The sequence below is a fragment of the Cololabis saira genome, chromosome 4 (genome assembly GCF_033807715.1).
Source record: "Cololabis saira isolate AMF1-May2022 chromosome 4, fColSai1.1, whole genome shotgun sequence".
NCBI classification, from domain to species: Eukaryota; Metazoa; Chordata; class Actinopteri; order Beloniformes; family Belonidae; genus Cololabis; species Cololabis saira.
In genome coordinates, this window is record NC_084590.1 from 3463366 (window position 1) to 3478309 (window position 14944).

The 14944-nt window shown below is 41.7% G+C and overlaps 1 protein-coding gene across 4 annotated transcripts in view; it reads right to left on the minus strand.

Moving 5' to 3' along the window:
• The window catches only part of phf12b (PHD finger protein 12b), a 45547-nt gene extending 30890 nt beyond the window's left edge, over positions 1-14657 (minus strand). For 3 of the 4 annotated variants that reach the window (XM_061718684.1, XM_061718681.1, XM_061718682.1), the window contains exons 1-5: positions 13995-14657; positions 13701-13879; positions 12027-12099; positions 8332-8794; positions 194-314 (exon numbers count right to left, since the gene is read on the minus strand). In XM_061718684.1, coding sequence (XP_061574668.1) covers positions 194-314; positions 8332-8794; positions 12027-12099; positions 13701-13879; positions 13995-14060 — 902 coding nt within the window. In that variant the 5' untranslated portion in view covers positions 14061-14657. The remainder of the gene's footprint in view (positions 1-193; positions 315-8331; positions 8795-12026; positions 12100-13700; positions 13880-13994) is intronic. The other variant, XM_061718683.1, reaches the window with a different exon arrangement.
• Positions 14658-14944: the final 287 nt, after the last annotated feature.

The window sequence follows — 14944 nt, forward strand, 5'->3', positions numbered from 1 at the left end:
CATAAGGGGGTAGAAACCTGGACCAGGACCTGGATCATAAGAGGGGAAACTCCTGCCGAGGGCCAGACTGATTGTGACTTTGTCTACTTATCTTTGTTGTTGCCTTACTGTCCTGTGTGATTGCTTCTGTTTGATGTAAAAAAAATAAATACATTTATAAATAAAATGTTGAGAAACCTTGAAAGCCTCTCACCTGTTGCAGGAGAAGCAGACTTTGACGGGTAGCGGGACCAGACCGTTGGGATCCAGCTCGTGCTGGGGCCGTCTGAACGGTCGTCCTAGAAGCTCCTCTTTCCTTCTTCGTTTACTGCTGCCTGAAAAACAACCATTTAAAAAATGAATAAATAATCAAAAAAAAAACACAACACGATATTTGAAAGGCAGTCTAGCTTGGGTGTAACAAGTAAATGTTTTCAGCCTGATTTAAGGTTCTGTGTTAAACCAACGCAGAGCCTACGCCATTGAAAGAAAAAAATACCGGTAATTCAGGACAAAATTAATGTAACGTTTGTTTCTGTAAAAGTATCAGTTTATGGAACAATCTGGATACAGAAGCCAAATGAAAATCAAACATTACATTTAAAAGAATAATAAAAGCCAGTTTGATGAAGAAATATCATGATAATTGTTAAGTTAGGTGGGTTTTCTTTTTTTCCCCCCCATTCTCTTTTTAGCACCATAGTCATATTTTTTTTCTTTGAATCAAAAAGAACACGACTATCTGTGTTTGACGACAGCCATTTTGTGTTATTTTATAACTTTGTTGTAGTTTTGGTTTTGTTTTTTTAAATTACGTAATTTGTTTTTGAGTTTTTTTTATTATTACATTAATTGAAATTTGATTTCTTAGGAAAAAGGGACAGATAAAATAAGCTTAGTCTTCTTTCTGTTCCCTTTCATTCAAGGAAAGAGATTTATTGTAATTATATTGAACTGGTTTTTTTTTTTTTTTTTTAATGAATGAAATAAAGAATTTACACCTGCGTGTGTCTGACTAGCTAGAGTTTCTACACAGAATCCACCCTGGAGCAGGAGAAACCTGCAACCTCCATACAGAAAGGCTGTAGTAAAGACTGGAACTGGGACTTGGTAGCCCTGCGGCAACTGTGACCGAGCTGGAAGCCCCAAACACAAACCACCATTCCCTTCCAACCGCTCACAGCCTTCCCCCACTAGATTTGACTTTGTATCCACATAACTGTCATGAAATACAGTAATCCCTCGCTATAACACGGTTCACCTTTCACCTCTCGCTGCTTCACGGATTTACATTGTGCATCGTGTTCTGCATTCTGATTGGCTAAACAGTCTCCCCTCTTCTTCACTTCCTTTGTCACTAACGTTGGTTGCTTAGCAACAGTGCTGAGAACGGCCGATGAGCTTCAGCAGCAGCTCAAGAGCGGGAGCCTTTGATGAATCGTTCATTACAGTCTCAGATATAATCCATGGTGGTATGTTGGTTTAGAAGAATCTTTTTACCCAGAACAGCAGTCGGCAACCCAAAATGTTGAAAGAGCCGTATTGGACCAAAAACACAAAAAAACAAACATATCCGGAGCCGCAAAAAATGAAAAGTCTTGTGTCAGCCTTAGAATGAAGACAAATGGCGAAATGTGGAGAAAAAAGTCGAAATGTTGAGGAAAAAGTCGAAAAGTCAAAATCTCGAGAAAAACATTCGAAATGTCGAGATTAATGTTGAAGTACAATCTCGAGAAAAAAGTCAAAAAGAAAGGAAAAAGAAAAAAGAAGAAAAAAAAATGATAAAAGGAAAAAAAAAAGAAAAAAGAAAGAAAAAAAAGGTCAAACGTTTTTGAAAAAGCTCCAGGAGCCACTAGGGCGGCGCTAAAGAGCTGCGGGTTGCTGACCCCAGCCCAGAAGAAAAAAAGCGAATACAACGACCCATAACTATGTTCTTCTCTGGAAAAAAAACACACCTGCACCGCGGCTTTAGGAGAAAAAGACGCTACAGAGTGGGGATGCAGCGGCTCAGAAGAGCAGTGAAATACACACCAGTTACAATTTATCCAACTGTACTTATTGTATTTTTGTTCATAATCATTTTCTCCCGTTCAAAAATCCAATTAATCGTGTCGCAGTGGGCGGGGCAGATCTCCGCAATTTGAAGCCTTGTTTAATTATTGTAAAAAAAAAAAAAGTTGCTTCTTCGCGGATTTCCCTTATCACGGGTTCTTTTTGGAAACGTAACCCCCGTGAAAAAGCAGGGATTACTGTACATTCTGTCCATCAAGTTCTTCAATAAATTAACTTTTAAAAAGCATTTCAGAGTTTGGGACTGCTATAAACTTGATCTATTTTGGGAAAATGTTCACAGCACAGTTGAAAATACCTTGGGATACGCAATACCTAAGGAATGTAAAGTCATGTACCTAGGGAGTATAAATGATTGCGTCTTAGAAAGAGATAGATATCTAGCTAAAATGTTATTGATCGCAAGCAAGAAGGCAATAACAAGAAACTGGTGCAAGACAGAATCCCCCTAATATAAAACAGTGGCTAGAAATCATAAGAGAGATCTAGATTATGGAAAGAATGAGCTATCAACTTAGTTTAGTTATGACACAATAAAAGATACTTAAGGAATCACTGATATGAAAATTCAAGATACTGAACCTTTATACACAGGACTGTCACAGAATTTAAATATTGTGATAAAGTCCTTTTATTTTCTGTAGTGCAAAAATGTCATACATTCTGGATTCATTACAAATCAACTGAAATATTACAAGGCTTTTATTATTTTAATATTACTGATCATGGCTTACAGCTTAAGAAAACTCAAATATCCTTTCTCAAAAAATTAGAATATTCTGGGAATCTTAATCTTAAACTGTAAGCCATAATCAGCAATATTAAAATAATAAAAGGCTTGCAATATTTCAGTTGATTTGTAATGAATCCAGAATGTATGACTTTTGTGTTTTTTTTTTTTTTTTTTTTTTTTTTTTTTAAATTGCATTACAGAAAATAAAGAACTTTATCACAATATTCTTATTTTCTGAGACAGTCCTGTACACTGATTTGATTACGGAAGCCTGTACCCATGACTGCTTTGTTCTTTGTATTTTTGTAGTGTTTTGCATTACGTGTACATGTGCATTTCTGACATGGAAATGTAGAATAGACGGAATGTGCATGACGTCACAGATGCAGAGGCAGAAAGACTGAGTGTCAGAAAGACTGAGTGTCAGAAAGACTGAGTGTCAGAAAGACTGAGTGACAGAAAGACTGAGTGTCAGAAAGACTGAGTGTCAGAAAGACTGAGTGTCAGAAAGACTGAGTGTCAGAAAGACTGAGTGTCAGAAAGACTGAGTGACAGAAAGACTGAGTGACAGAAAGACTGAGGGCCAAATCCACAAAAGGATTGCGCAGCTTTTGCGGCCGCTAAACCGGTGCAAATGACACAAAAAGAGAGCGTCTAATTCACAAAGCACCCTCAAAGGGCGAATTGCTCCACAAACTGCGCTGCCAAGCAAATAGTGGCAGTCTGCGCCGGTGCCATTTGCATGCATGCAAATTAGGTAATATTTATACATTTGGCGCAAAATTGCCCCCTTTCTATGCAAATAAGCCTCATTGCAAAAAACGCCTAATTCAGAAAGGCCAGCGCTATTTGCCACACGCAAAAATAGTGGAGCAAATACCGTGTTTCAGAAACGTGTATTAAACTGCGCGCAAACTCAGCTCATAAAAGTAACAGGACGGAGTTCAGGATTCATCCATACATAAGGGGCTGCTTTATTACAAACAATTCCACCATATAAACATAATCTAGAATGTGTGTGTTTAACAGCTGACCTGTAGGTGTGTGTAGCAAAAAAAAGAACATGAATTACCGTCAGATCCTGATCTGATCCCGATCCAGTGTTAATGAAGTTACCAGTGCTGTGCCTTGTGCGTAAATGCGCACAGCCTCTTAACATTTCACATTTCATTAGCTTATGTCATACAGACACTGAGGTCTTTTGATGTGTGTGGAGATGATGGCTATGTTCTACCACACGATGGTGGCCAGTGCACTCTGTTTTGCTGCTTTGTGTTGGGGGGGCAGCCTTGCAATCTTTACATGATATTTGTTTAAAAACCTTACATGTTTATTTTAATATTATGAATGTGCTTTTATTGTCTGAATGGAAGTGTGGTTGATTTATGTTTTGATGAGCTGCTGGACGGTTGAATTTCCCTTTGGAGATGAATAAGGTTCTATCTATCTATCTATCTATCTATCTATCTATCTATCTATCTATCTATCTATCCATCTATCTGCATGCGAAATACTAGTACAAATACGTGAAAGTTGAGTCTATTGTGCTCTCTGTTTTCATTATGGACCAATCTGTGTGCTGAAATACGGAGAACACTGGAAACAGCTCCGCTCACTCAGACAAGGGCAAATTGCACTCAGCCGCAAAACTTTATGGGCGTGTTTGCTCCGGTATATCATTAGAGCAAAATCTTTTGTGAATAGGACCTTAAAGTTGGGCAAATTGCGGGCGCTAATGCAGCGCAATTCACAGCGCTATTTGCGGGCGCAATCTGTTCTTTGTGGATTTACCCCTGAGTGTCAGAAAGACTGAGTGACAGAAAGACTGAGTGACAGAAAGACTGAGTGTCAGAAAGACTGAGTGTCAGAAAGACTGAGTGTCAGAAAGACTGAGTGTCAGAAAGACTGAGTGACAGAAAGACTGAGTGTCAGAAAGACTGAGTGACAGAAAGACTGAGTGTCAGAAAGACTGAGTGACAGAAAGACTGAGTGACAGAAAGACTGAGTGACAGAAAGACTGAGTGTCAGAAAGACTGAGTGTCAGAAAGACTGAGTGTCAGAAAGACTGAGTGACAGAAAGACTGAGTGTCAGAAAGACTGAGTGACAGAAAGACTGAGTGTCAGAAAGACTGAGTGACAGAAAGACTGAGTGACAGAAAGACTGAGTGACAGAAAGACTGAGTGACAGAAAGACTGAGTGTCAGAAAGACTGAGTGTCAGAAAGACTGAGTGACAGAAAGACTGAGTGTCAGAAAGACTGAGTGACAGAAAGACTGAGTGTCAGAAAGACTGAGTGTCAGAAAGACTGAGTGTCAGAAAGACTGAGTGACAGAAAGACTGAGTGTCAGAAAGACTGAGTGTCAGAAAGACTGAGTGTCAGAAAGACTGAGTGTCAGAAAGACTGAGTGGCAGAAAGACTGAGTGACAGAAAGACTGAGTGGCAGAAAGACTGAGTGACAGAAAGACTGAGTGACAGAAAGACTGAGGGCCCGATTTACTAAGATCCTAAATAAAGAGTACTAAATTGCGTGTGCACTGAAAAAGTTTGCGCGTGCTGTTGTTGCGTGTTTTGCGGGTGATCAACTAAGAATGCTTGCGCAATTGATAACAGGTGCAAACAGCAGTATTTAAATGAGCTGTTGCGTGTCTTAAGGTTTGCGAGGGCAAACTCTGCGCCATGGAGAGTGGATGGAAAGCACAGTCACAAGTCACAAGCGCAAAATGAAATTTGACGAGTTGGAGTTAGAGATATTAGTGGAAGAGGCAAATAAACACATTCATGAACTACAGCAAAGAAATTTAAACATTACCAAAAGAAACGCAATATTGGAGAAAACCTGCGATAGAATAAATGCAGTTGGTAACACAAAAAACGGAAAAACGTCTGGTTTTTCATATTTCAATTTTAGGCACAGATCAAAAATACGAAATAGAAAAACTAGCCACAGGACCGAATTTGATTTTATTATTGAATTGGTCGGGTTTACGTGACCCCGCGGTGCTCGGCATGATCTGAGGAGAAAAAGACAATCAGACACAGAGCTGGAAAGCGCTTTGATTCATCTATTTATGAGTTAAGTTTTTATTCAGATGTCCACAGTATATTGCAAATATTATATATTATATATTATATAGCAAACACTGACAGTAAATGTGTGACAGACGGGACCATCATATGCCGAAAGAAGAGGGTGTTCAGAACAGCACAGCGCGCACACTAAAGGCTGATTTATGGTTCCGCGTCACACCAACGCAGAACCGACGGCGTAGGGTACGCGGCGACCCACACCGTACTGCGACCCTACGCCGTCGATTTAACGCGGAACCATAATTCAGGCGAAGCTGCAGTCTGTCTGCGCTGATACTGACACAGCGGGTCGGAGCGGATTTGGTCATGATGTTTAACCTGTGTTTTGTGATTAATAAGCACGGGTTTTAATAAATGTAATTTACGAAGGATGATTTCACGTTCAATAAGATAAGTAATCAATAAGGTGGCGAGATATAAGGCGAAGAACTAAAGAAAAAGTGGCCTTTAATAAAACTTGTGCAACCATTTTTAAAATAGCATGCAGCAGAATAAAGACTCTCTCTCTGCGTATTCTTTGATTTTGGATGTCGCCTCCTTGCCACAATAACAGCAGCAGCAGATAAGCACCTTCCTTTCAAACGTATTAAATACAGACGCAATCACAATACGCGCAAAAACTTTCAGGCTTGGTAAATCTCATTGCGCGTGGTAAATGGACATATTTGCATCTTCCCCTCCCAGTATTTAGCGATTTCTGGCGGGTACGCCCCATATTGATTATTCATCAGGGCAAAAGTACTAAATGAATTGCGTGTGCTATTTTGCGCATTTCAGAGACGCAGTCGTCTTTGCACGCTGTTAGTAGATCAGCTGGCACTTTGGTTTGCGGGTGCTGTCAAGTTTGCACACGTTTTTACACACGCAAACCTTTAATCAGGCCCTGAGTGTCAGAAAGACTGAGTGTCAGAAAGACTGAGTGTCAGAAAGACTGAGTGTCAGAAAGACTGAGTGTCAGAAAGACTGAGTGTCAGAAAGACTGAGTGGCAGCGTAAACTTTCAGTTTGAGCAACTGATACTGATGTCCATGGACCACTGGTTCTTGGTAACTGTACCAAATATATATATATATGACTTATTGTGTGGAGGTATGGGGTAACACCTATAAAACAAATACAAACCCTATTTTCCTGTTACAGAAAAGAGCTTTAAGGATAATTAATAGATCTGACTATTATAAACCAACAAATAATCTCTTTATTAAATATATTCCTCTAAAATTCCATCATATAGTAGAGCAGAAAACTGTTATATTTGCCTTGTTATTATTTTCTAATGTTTTATTGTATTTCTATGTTCTTATGTTTTTATATTTTTGTCATTTTATTGGATTCTGCCTTTTAATTCTGCTTTTGTAAAGGCACCTTGTAACTGTGTTTGGAAAGGTGCTATACAAATAAAGCGTATTATTATTATTATTGTTATTTAAAGCCTAGCAGAAACTGCTTCCAAACTGCATTCAGGATTTGTTCCAAATAAAAGAAACCTGCTATAACCTGAGGGGGAAACTCATGTTTGAGACGACGACAGCAAGAACAAATATTAAAAAGAGATGGACATCAATTAAGGCAAGAGAAATATGGGATAGTTGTGACAACGACCTAAAAATGTGCAGTTCTATCTACAAGTTTAAGGACATGTTTAAAGAAAATACTGTAAATAAATATAAAATACTATAATTATAAAGTATATTACCAAAAACATTCTAGAATTTGAAATGTCAATTTTATATTTTGTCTTATTTATTTTTGTCTTCTTTATGTATTGTTTGTTGTAAAGCTAATGTCTCATATTTAAGTTGATCATAAGATAAAAAGGGTCGGCACTATAAGCTACGGCTTCAGCTACACCTTTTCGGCTAAAGAAATGTTTATTTTACCTTTTCATATTGCATTGTAAAAAAGTGTGTACAAGCCGAAATAAAGATTCATTCGTTCATTCATTATAACGCAAAACTACAATAAAAATTAAAGTATCCAAAAAAAAAAAAAAAAGCATTTCAGATTGGGCTGTGCGATTAATAGATTTTAAATCTAAATCGGATTTATCAATCAAGACGATGTTATAAAAAGGAAAATCAGAGAATCGATTTTCCTTTTCTGCAGCTGCATTACAGACAGAGCTCGTCTAGTCATCTTTGTTTGGTCAAGAAAATTGTAAATGTTGTCACTTTACTAAACTCAAGGAGGATTTACAGTATCTTTCAATTGCACTTCATTCCCAATAGGGACATTTGTTTGCTATTTTTTCTTTAAAAATAAAGATAAAATATTTGAAACAATTTATTCCATTGTCTTTTGTAGTTTTACAAAAAAAAAATCAAAATCGAAAATCGGGTTTTCAGAGAGAAAAAAAAAATAAAAAAAAATGGGATTTTATTTTTGTCCAAAATCGCCCAGCCCTAATTTCAGAGTAAAGCCCAATATTGCAGTGACAGATTTGCAGCTGATCGGCCACTAACCGGGCAGTGCGGTGGTGCAGGTGAGCTCGCTGGGCAGCTGGAACTGCGTGGGGTTCCTCTCCATGGCCGCGGCGATCAGCAGCTGGAACGGCCGCTTGAGCAGGCGCGGCGGCGGCGGAGACGTCAACGCCACGCCCTCCAGGTCGGCGCTCTGAGCGTCGTCCTCGGGCTCCGCCGCCTCCTCCTCCCCGTCGTTCTGCTCCTCGGAGGGGGTGGGGGTGGACGAGGCATTGGAGGTCGGGGTCCCGGGCCGGCTGCTGGGCCGGCTGCCAGTCCGGCGGTCCAGGAGACGGACCTGGGCCACGCGGAGCCCGGGCCCCGCCGCCCCGGCCCCGGGGGGCAGGCCGTCCAGCCGCAGCGGCCCGGCGCTCAGCTCCAGCTCCACGGCCGGAGACGGCAGGCATTTAGAGGAGGAGAACTTCTCCGGCAGGCCGTTGGTCTGCTCGGCCTTCTGCTCCCGCTTCTGACAGCAACATGGGAAAAGAAAGAAACAAAAAACTGAATAACAGCCCGTCAGCTGAGAGACTGTTTCAGAACCAAAGCCTCAACCATTTAACCAATCACTTCATGACACTGACTGTGTTTCCAGCATCAATAACCCTTTTAAAACCCCAATATTAGCAATAACCCGGTTTTGCACGGCCATGTAAACACCAATAACCCCTTTGAATAACCTGAATTTGCTCATATTCGGGTTTTAAAAAACCTGAATATGAGCCCTGGGTTACTCCTTTTAAAACCTGAATATTGGGTCATGTAAACACCAAACGGAATATCCCCATCAAACGGAACAGGAATCTGTTTTCTGCTCATGCTCTGTTCACAAGGAATCCTGGTCTTTTGAGTCCAGGAAGTTCTTCTAAACACGGAGAAACAAGACCAGGAGGAGACTAATCACTTCATAAATGTAATGAAGGATATGAACATTTCTGCATTTGTAGACGGTAGAAAGTACCGGGATAGAAGATTTACAAGAAGGAGAGAGAAAAGTTGCGCGAAGCAGCATTTGTTTTGAATTTGGATACAGGAAGAAGAAGCAGAAATGACGGGAATTGTGTCATGATGTTCTCCGTGCGTCGCTGGTTTGATCCAGATATCCTGAATTATTAATCACCATGTAATCGGAATATTTCCAATGTTTCAGTAACCGGAATATTAGCAATAACCCCAATTTTGACTGCATGTAAATGTAGTCATTGATGACATTGAGCGCGTTTACATGGGAAGTTTAATTCCTCTTTAATTCAGAATTAAAATTAAATCAGATTTAAAATGAGTAAAATGACCATGTAAACCTAATTCTGAATTAAACTTAATTCCGAAGTAAGTGGCTGGTTTATTCCGATTTTAAATCTGAATAGAATAATTCCAGATAATGTATACACTCATTCCTCTTTAAATTAATTCCGGTCTTTCTTTCTGCTCGTTCCCTCCCCCGTCTGTCTCCATGATCTTATATTCCACTGGGCTGGTTTTCCTAACAAAGTTTCAAGATGCAGCAGCAGTAAACGCTGGTCAAGAGCAGAGACCATTTATTTAATAAATAGAAATCATTAAAAGAACTGATGGAAACAGGAAACATTAAAATTGTGAGCTTTTCAAAGTTTGTTTTTCTTCCGGTAGACCTAACTTCCGTTTCCATCAAACGTGTTTTCCATGTAAACCTCAATTCAGAATTAATATTTCCATGTAAACTCGAAGGAAAATAGTTTAAATCGGAATTATTTAATTCGGAATAATGAATTCCGAATTAAAAAAAACATCATGTAACCGTGGCCATTTTGTCATTAAAAAAAAGAATAGTCAACATGAAAGCTGTGGTAGTCTAAAACAACAAGAGGGGATGGAAACAGTAGAAAATGTTGTCGTACATGTTAAAGATTTTGAATAGCTGGAGAGATTAAATATTGCTCAGACTTTCACAACACTGAAGTTAAGTCTACCCAAGTCAGGCGCCCCGTGACCAATGTTCCCTCTAAGCTGCGCGCGTGCGCAATCGCACACTGCCCGCATATTCTCAGCGCACAAGAAAATCTATCCAGCCCAGTGCTTTAAGTGGGCCGGTACGCACCGGTACGGAGTACCCCCACTTCTCAGTATTAGCCTCTGGCGTACCGGGACCTTTTACGGCGTACCGGGACTTCTCATGAGCTCACAGTACTCTGTTCTCTCCAGTGGCGTCGCAACGCGACTGCCCCTCGTGAGACGTTCACTCGTAAAGCCTGATTTATGGTTCCGCGCTAAATCGACGCAAGGCCTACGCCGTAGGAAACACGGCAATGCGCATCGCCGCGTACCCTACGGCGTAGGCTCTGCGTTGGTGTAACGCGGAACCATAAATCAGTTTACGGAGGTCCCGCGAGTCGAGAGGAGGAGAAATATTCAAGGATTTGGGGAATACAAGGAGCTGTGGGGATCCCGGACACGAGAAAGTCTGAAGTCTCTGCTAAAAGCTGTCCATACCATTGCTGTGTCTACCAGCAGTACTGGAGTTGAGGGGGGATGAGGGGGGATGGCATCCCCTCCTGAAATAAAAATGGTCCAAATCATCTCCCCTTTCCATCCCTTATGTCATTTCATCAATGAATGTGGTTTTACTGCTATTTCAACATTTAGAGTCATCACCAGAAAAATAACACCAGAAAAATAACTTATTTGACCATTTTCACCTGTTTCAAGTAAATTTTCACTTAAAATAAGTAGAAAAATCTGCCAGTGGGACAAGATTTATCTTCTTATTGCAAGCAAAAAAAATCTTGTTCCACTGGCAGATTTTTTTCTACTTAATTTAATTTTAATCTACTTGAAACAAGTTAAAATTGATGTTTTTTCCAGTGATGAGTCTTGTTTTAAGTGTAATTAGATTTTTTTACTAAAATGAGACATTTTAACTAGAAATAAGACAAATATTCTTGTTAAGATTTTGAGTTTTTGCAGTGATCCATGTTACTTATCCTGTGAAGGACAGAGTCATATTGATAAGTTCAGAAAAGTGTTTTTTATTGTTGTGTTTTGATGTATTTGATGTAAGCCCAGTGGATATTTAAAGCTTACAGAAGGCTGCATTTAACTGCTGCTATGTCATTCCTGCAGTATTTCTGCAGGTGTTTTGGTCACTGCTATTATTTGTAATATATTATATTATTTGTAATCAGCACAAATTATCTGTCCCCATATGATCAAATCCACCATCCCCCCTGATATATCTTTTACAACTCCAGTACTGTCTACCAGTGAATGTGAGCGTTTTCTTGTGTACACATAATTTGTTGGAAAATTCAATAAAACAATTTTCTTTTTAAAAATCAGGATCATGTCCTAGTATTTAGATATATCACTTAATCATCTGCTGTTACCCACCGCCTAATTTACCTGACATCAGTTGAATAAGGAGAGTACTGGCACTTATTTTCCCATGGCCAAAGCAGGACTCTCACATACTGTATAACATCTACACATCCCATTTTTCAGATTTTTGTCTTTTTTTTAGTGGACCAAATGACTTATTTAAAAATAAAGCGTGCATATCTGATGTTGCTCACAGTAGTCCTCAGTTTGCTCAGGGAGCTTGTGTGTATGCCCAGATACATGAAAAATTAGAGGGAACATTGCCTCTGACTATTTACAGAAAAAGCTTCATGGAAAATCAGCAAATGTCTGCAAGGAGTTTACTGTAGAATATATCTGAAACTCACCCTTTTTCTAACATTACAGCGATGACACATCCATTCCCCTGGGGGCAGCATTTCTTCACTAAGAGGAGGGTTGCTAGAGTAAGACAAAACATCATTACTCAAAAAGGCTTATGGCTGGAGCTCAGAATTAATCAACGTCTGCATCATGGTACACAAATGCTGTTAAAGGTGCTGTCCTCTGGCTCCACCTGGTGGACACAATTATGTATTACAATACAAAAGGCTCTATTTACATCAACTCCTGATGCTGGAAATGTTTACAGAGTTCTGTCACAACCTAAAACAGAAATACCAGCAGCACAACAGGAAACGGGACAATGTCACAACTTTAATAGCTTTGAAAAATGTTGCAGGACACGGCTCTAGCTCTTCTGGCCTAGGCATTGTGGCATACAATTGTCAAATTGGTTTAAATTCACCGTAGGAATTGTTACAGGTTACTTTTGTAATACTGTATTTGACCCGGTCTTTGTAAATTTTGACCGTATAGAAACGTAGTTCTTGCCATTGTAACAATGAGATGTACCTGCTGGATCTACTGCCCCTAACAACTTGTGCTTTCTATTATTTTACCTCTTTTCTTATCATTTTATTTGTTATTTACTGTTTAATTGTGTCTTGTCGCTTTTAATATTGATGTAAAGCACTTTGAATTACCTTTCAATCTCAGAAACCCGCCACAAACATAGCGGGTCAGTGTTTTATTTCTCCTCCCTGAATCAGTGGCGACCACAGCAGACAACACGAGCCTCCTAAAGGCTGATTTATGGTTCTGCGTTACACCGACGGCGTAGGGTACGCGGCGACGCGCAGCGTTAACGCAGAACCGTGAATCAGGCTTAAAGCCTGGCCATTACTGAGGCCATTACTGCTCACTGCCAGCTGGCAAAAACTAGCTGTTTTTCTTCTGGACCCAAAAGCAACGACGGCACGGTCCGTTTTGGCATTGTCTGTACTATCTGGGAGCATCCTTGCCTCAATGTCGACTGGGAAAGGTTGGTAAGATGGCGCTGGAGCGCCAACAGCAGCAGGGACGGCGCCATATTGTAAACAGAGGCGGGCTCGGCTCTGCCGGCCGAGGCCCGGCTGAAGGCTGGTTTACGGTTCCGCGTTAGGGTTACGCGGAGACGCACTGCGTACGGTGTGCGTCGCCGCGTACCCTTACGGCGTAGCTCTGCGTCGATGTAACGCGGAACCATAAATCAGTACGCGTCTCCAGGAGGAGATGAGCGCAGCCGCACATCCTCCTCGAAAAAGGGACAAGCCGGCGCCTTTCAGCTCATTAAACTGCACTCTAACTAATGATACGTTGAGTGGACTTTATGTTTCTCAAAGTCCCTCTGAAAACACGGCATTAAGACTTTTTTTTACATGTTTATGTGTGAAGTCAGCACTGCAAGTTGCTGGCCGTCAAACTGAATAACTGTAATCTAACCTGCTCACTAGCGCCATCCCTCGGTGGAAATCAGCAGAAGGGCTGATTTATGGTTCCGCGTTACACTAACGCAAGCCTACGGCGTAAGGGAACGACGCGACGCGCACCCTACGCCGTCGTTTTAACGCGGAACCATAAATCAGCCTTCACACGCAGCCTTCCCTTTTCTTGCCGCTGAACAGACTTCAATTCAACATGGTTCTAACAGCAGGGTGTCCATGTGTGGCCGGTCCTCTCACCAGCACTGCAGGTGGAAGGCTGCGGGGCAGTGGTCGCAGCACAGCAGGTCCCCCCCCTCCCTGCAGCTGTCGCAGGTGTCGTGGTTGGTGGCTCTGCCGCTCCTCCGGACGTCCCGCACCAGCTTCCTCCGCTTCTCCACCTCCTCGGACTTCGGGGGCGCCAGCAGGGTCTGGATTTGCTGCAAAAAAAAAAAAAAAACAAGCATGCAAAACAGGATAAAGGACAACTGCTCGCCTTTGGAAAAGTCTGATGAAAACAGAACCGTGACATCAGCATGATTCGGGCCAGCTCACCTCCATCAAACCCCCGGAGGTGTCCAGGTCGTACACGATCGTCGGAGTCTCCATTTTGTCCCACATTCATCCAGGAAGAGAAGCTGAAAACGTCAACTTCAGATACAGCACAGATGCAGGTCAGAGCCTGGAATAAACCCGTCTGACCGCGGGGGTTTGTGTGGGTTTGTGTTGCAGAGCCGCCGTGAGCGGCCGGAGGGGCTGGGACTGGCGGAAAACCAGCCGACACCAGTCAAGGTTGCGGAGAAACCGGGACCACAAGCTGCACAGTCTTCACCGCCCTCGCCCCAAAGGAGACGGCAAAGAGCAAAGAGGATGAAAAGCTAAAAGAATGGAGTTCTCAGGCAGCGGTTTGGAGGAGAATCCGGGAGAAAAGCAGAGCATCAGCAGCACGGCTGTGTCTGTGTGCGGCCTAGCTGGCCGGCCATGATTCCTGTTCCTGCAACAAGGAGCCCTGCAAATACACACCAAACCTCGCTCCCATCGTCCGCGGGAGACGAGGATCGGCCCGGCCCGGTCGGAGCAGCAGCTGCTTAGGGCGTCCCAGAAGGATAGAGTCCGAATGGAAGACGTGGAGTCGCAGATTTAGTTGGTGTTATTGTTGTGAGCGAGCTGTCCATCCGCTGCTCCGCTAGCTACATCCTCCAGTTGGCGCAACCGCGAACCGCCCGCTGCGCATGCGCGTTAGGGGAAAGACGTGACGGATCGAGGCATACGCTTCCATAGATATATACTAGACGCCCCCATGGAGCTGCTGCGATACGTCAACGTCGCCGCCATATTGGATGAGGCAAGACTTTACTTCCACAGTAAACTAATACAAGTAAATTGACTTATTTTCATAAAGCGCCTTTCTACAAAGAAATGTACTCATTTATTCATTCACACACGCTCTTTTTTTCTCTTTTTTCCGCTTTTTTTCTTTTTTCCTCTTCTTTTCCGCCTTTTTA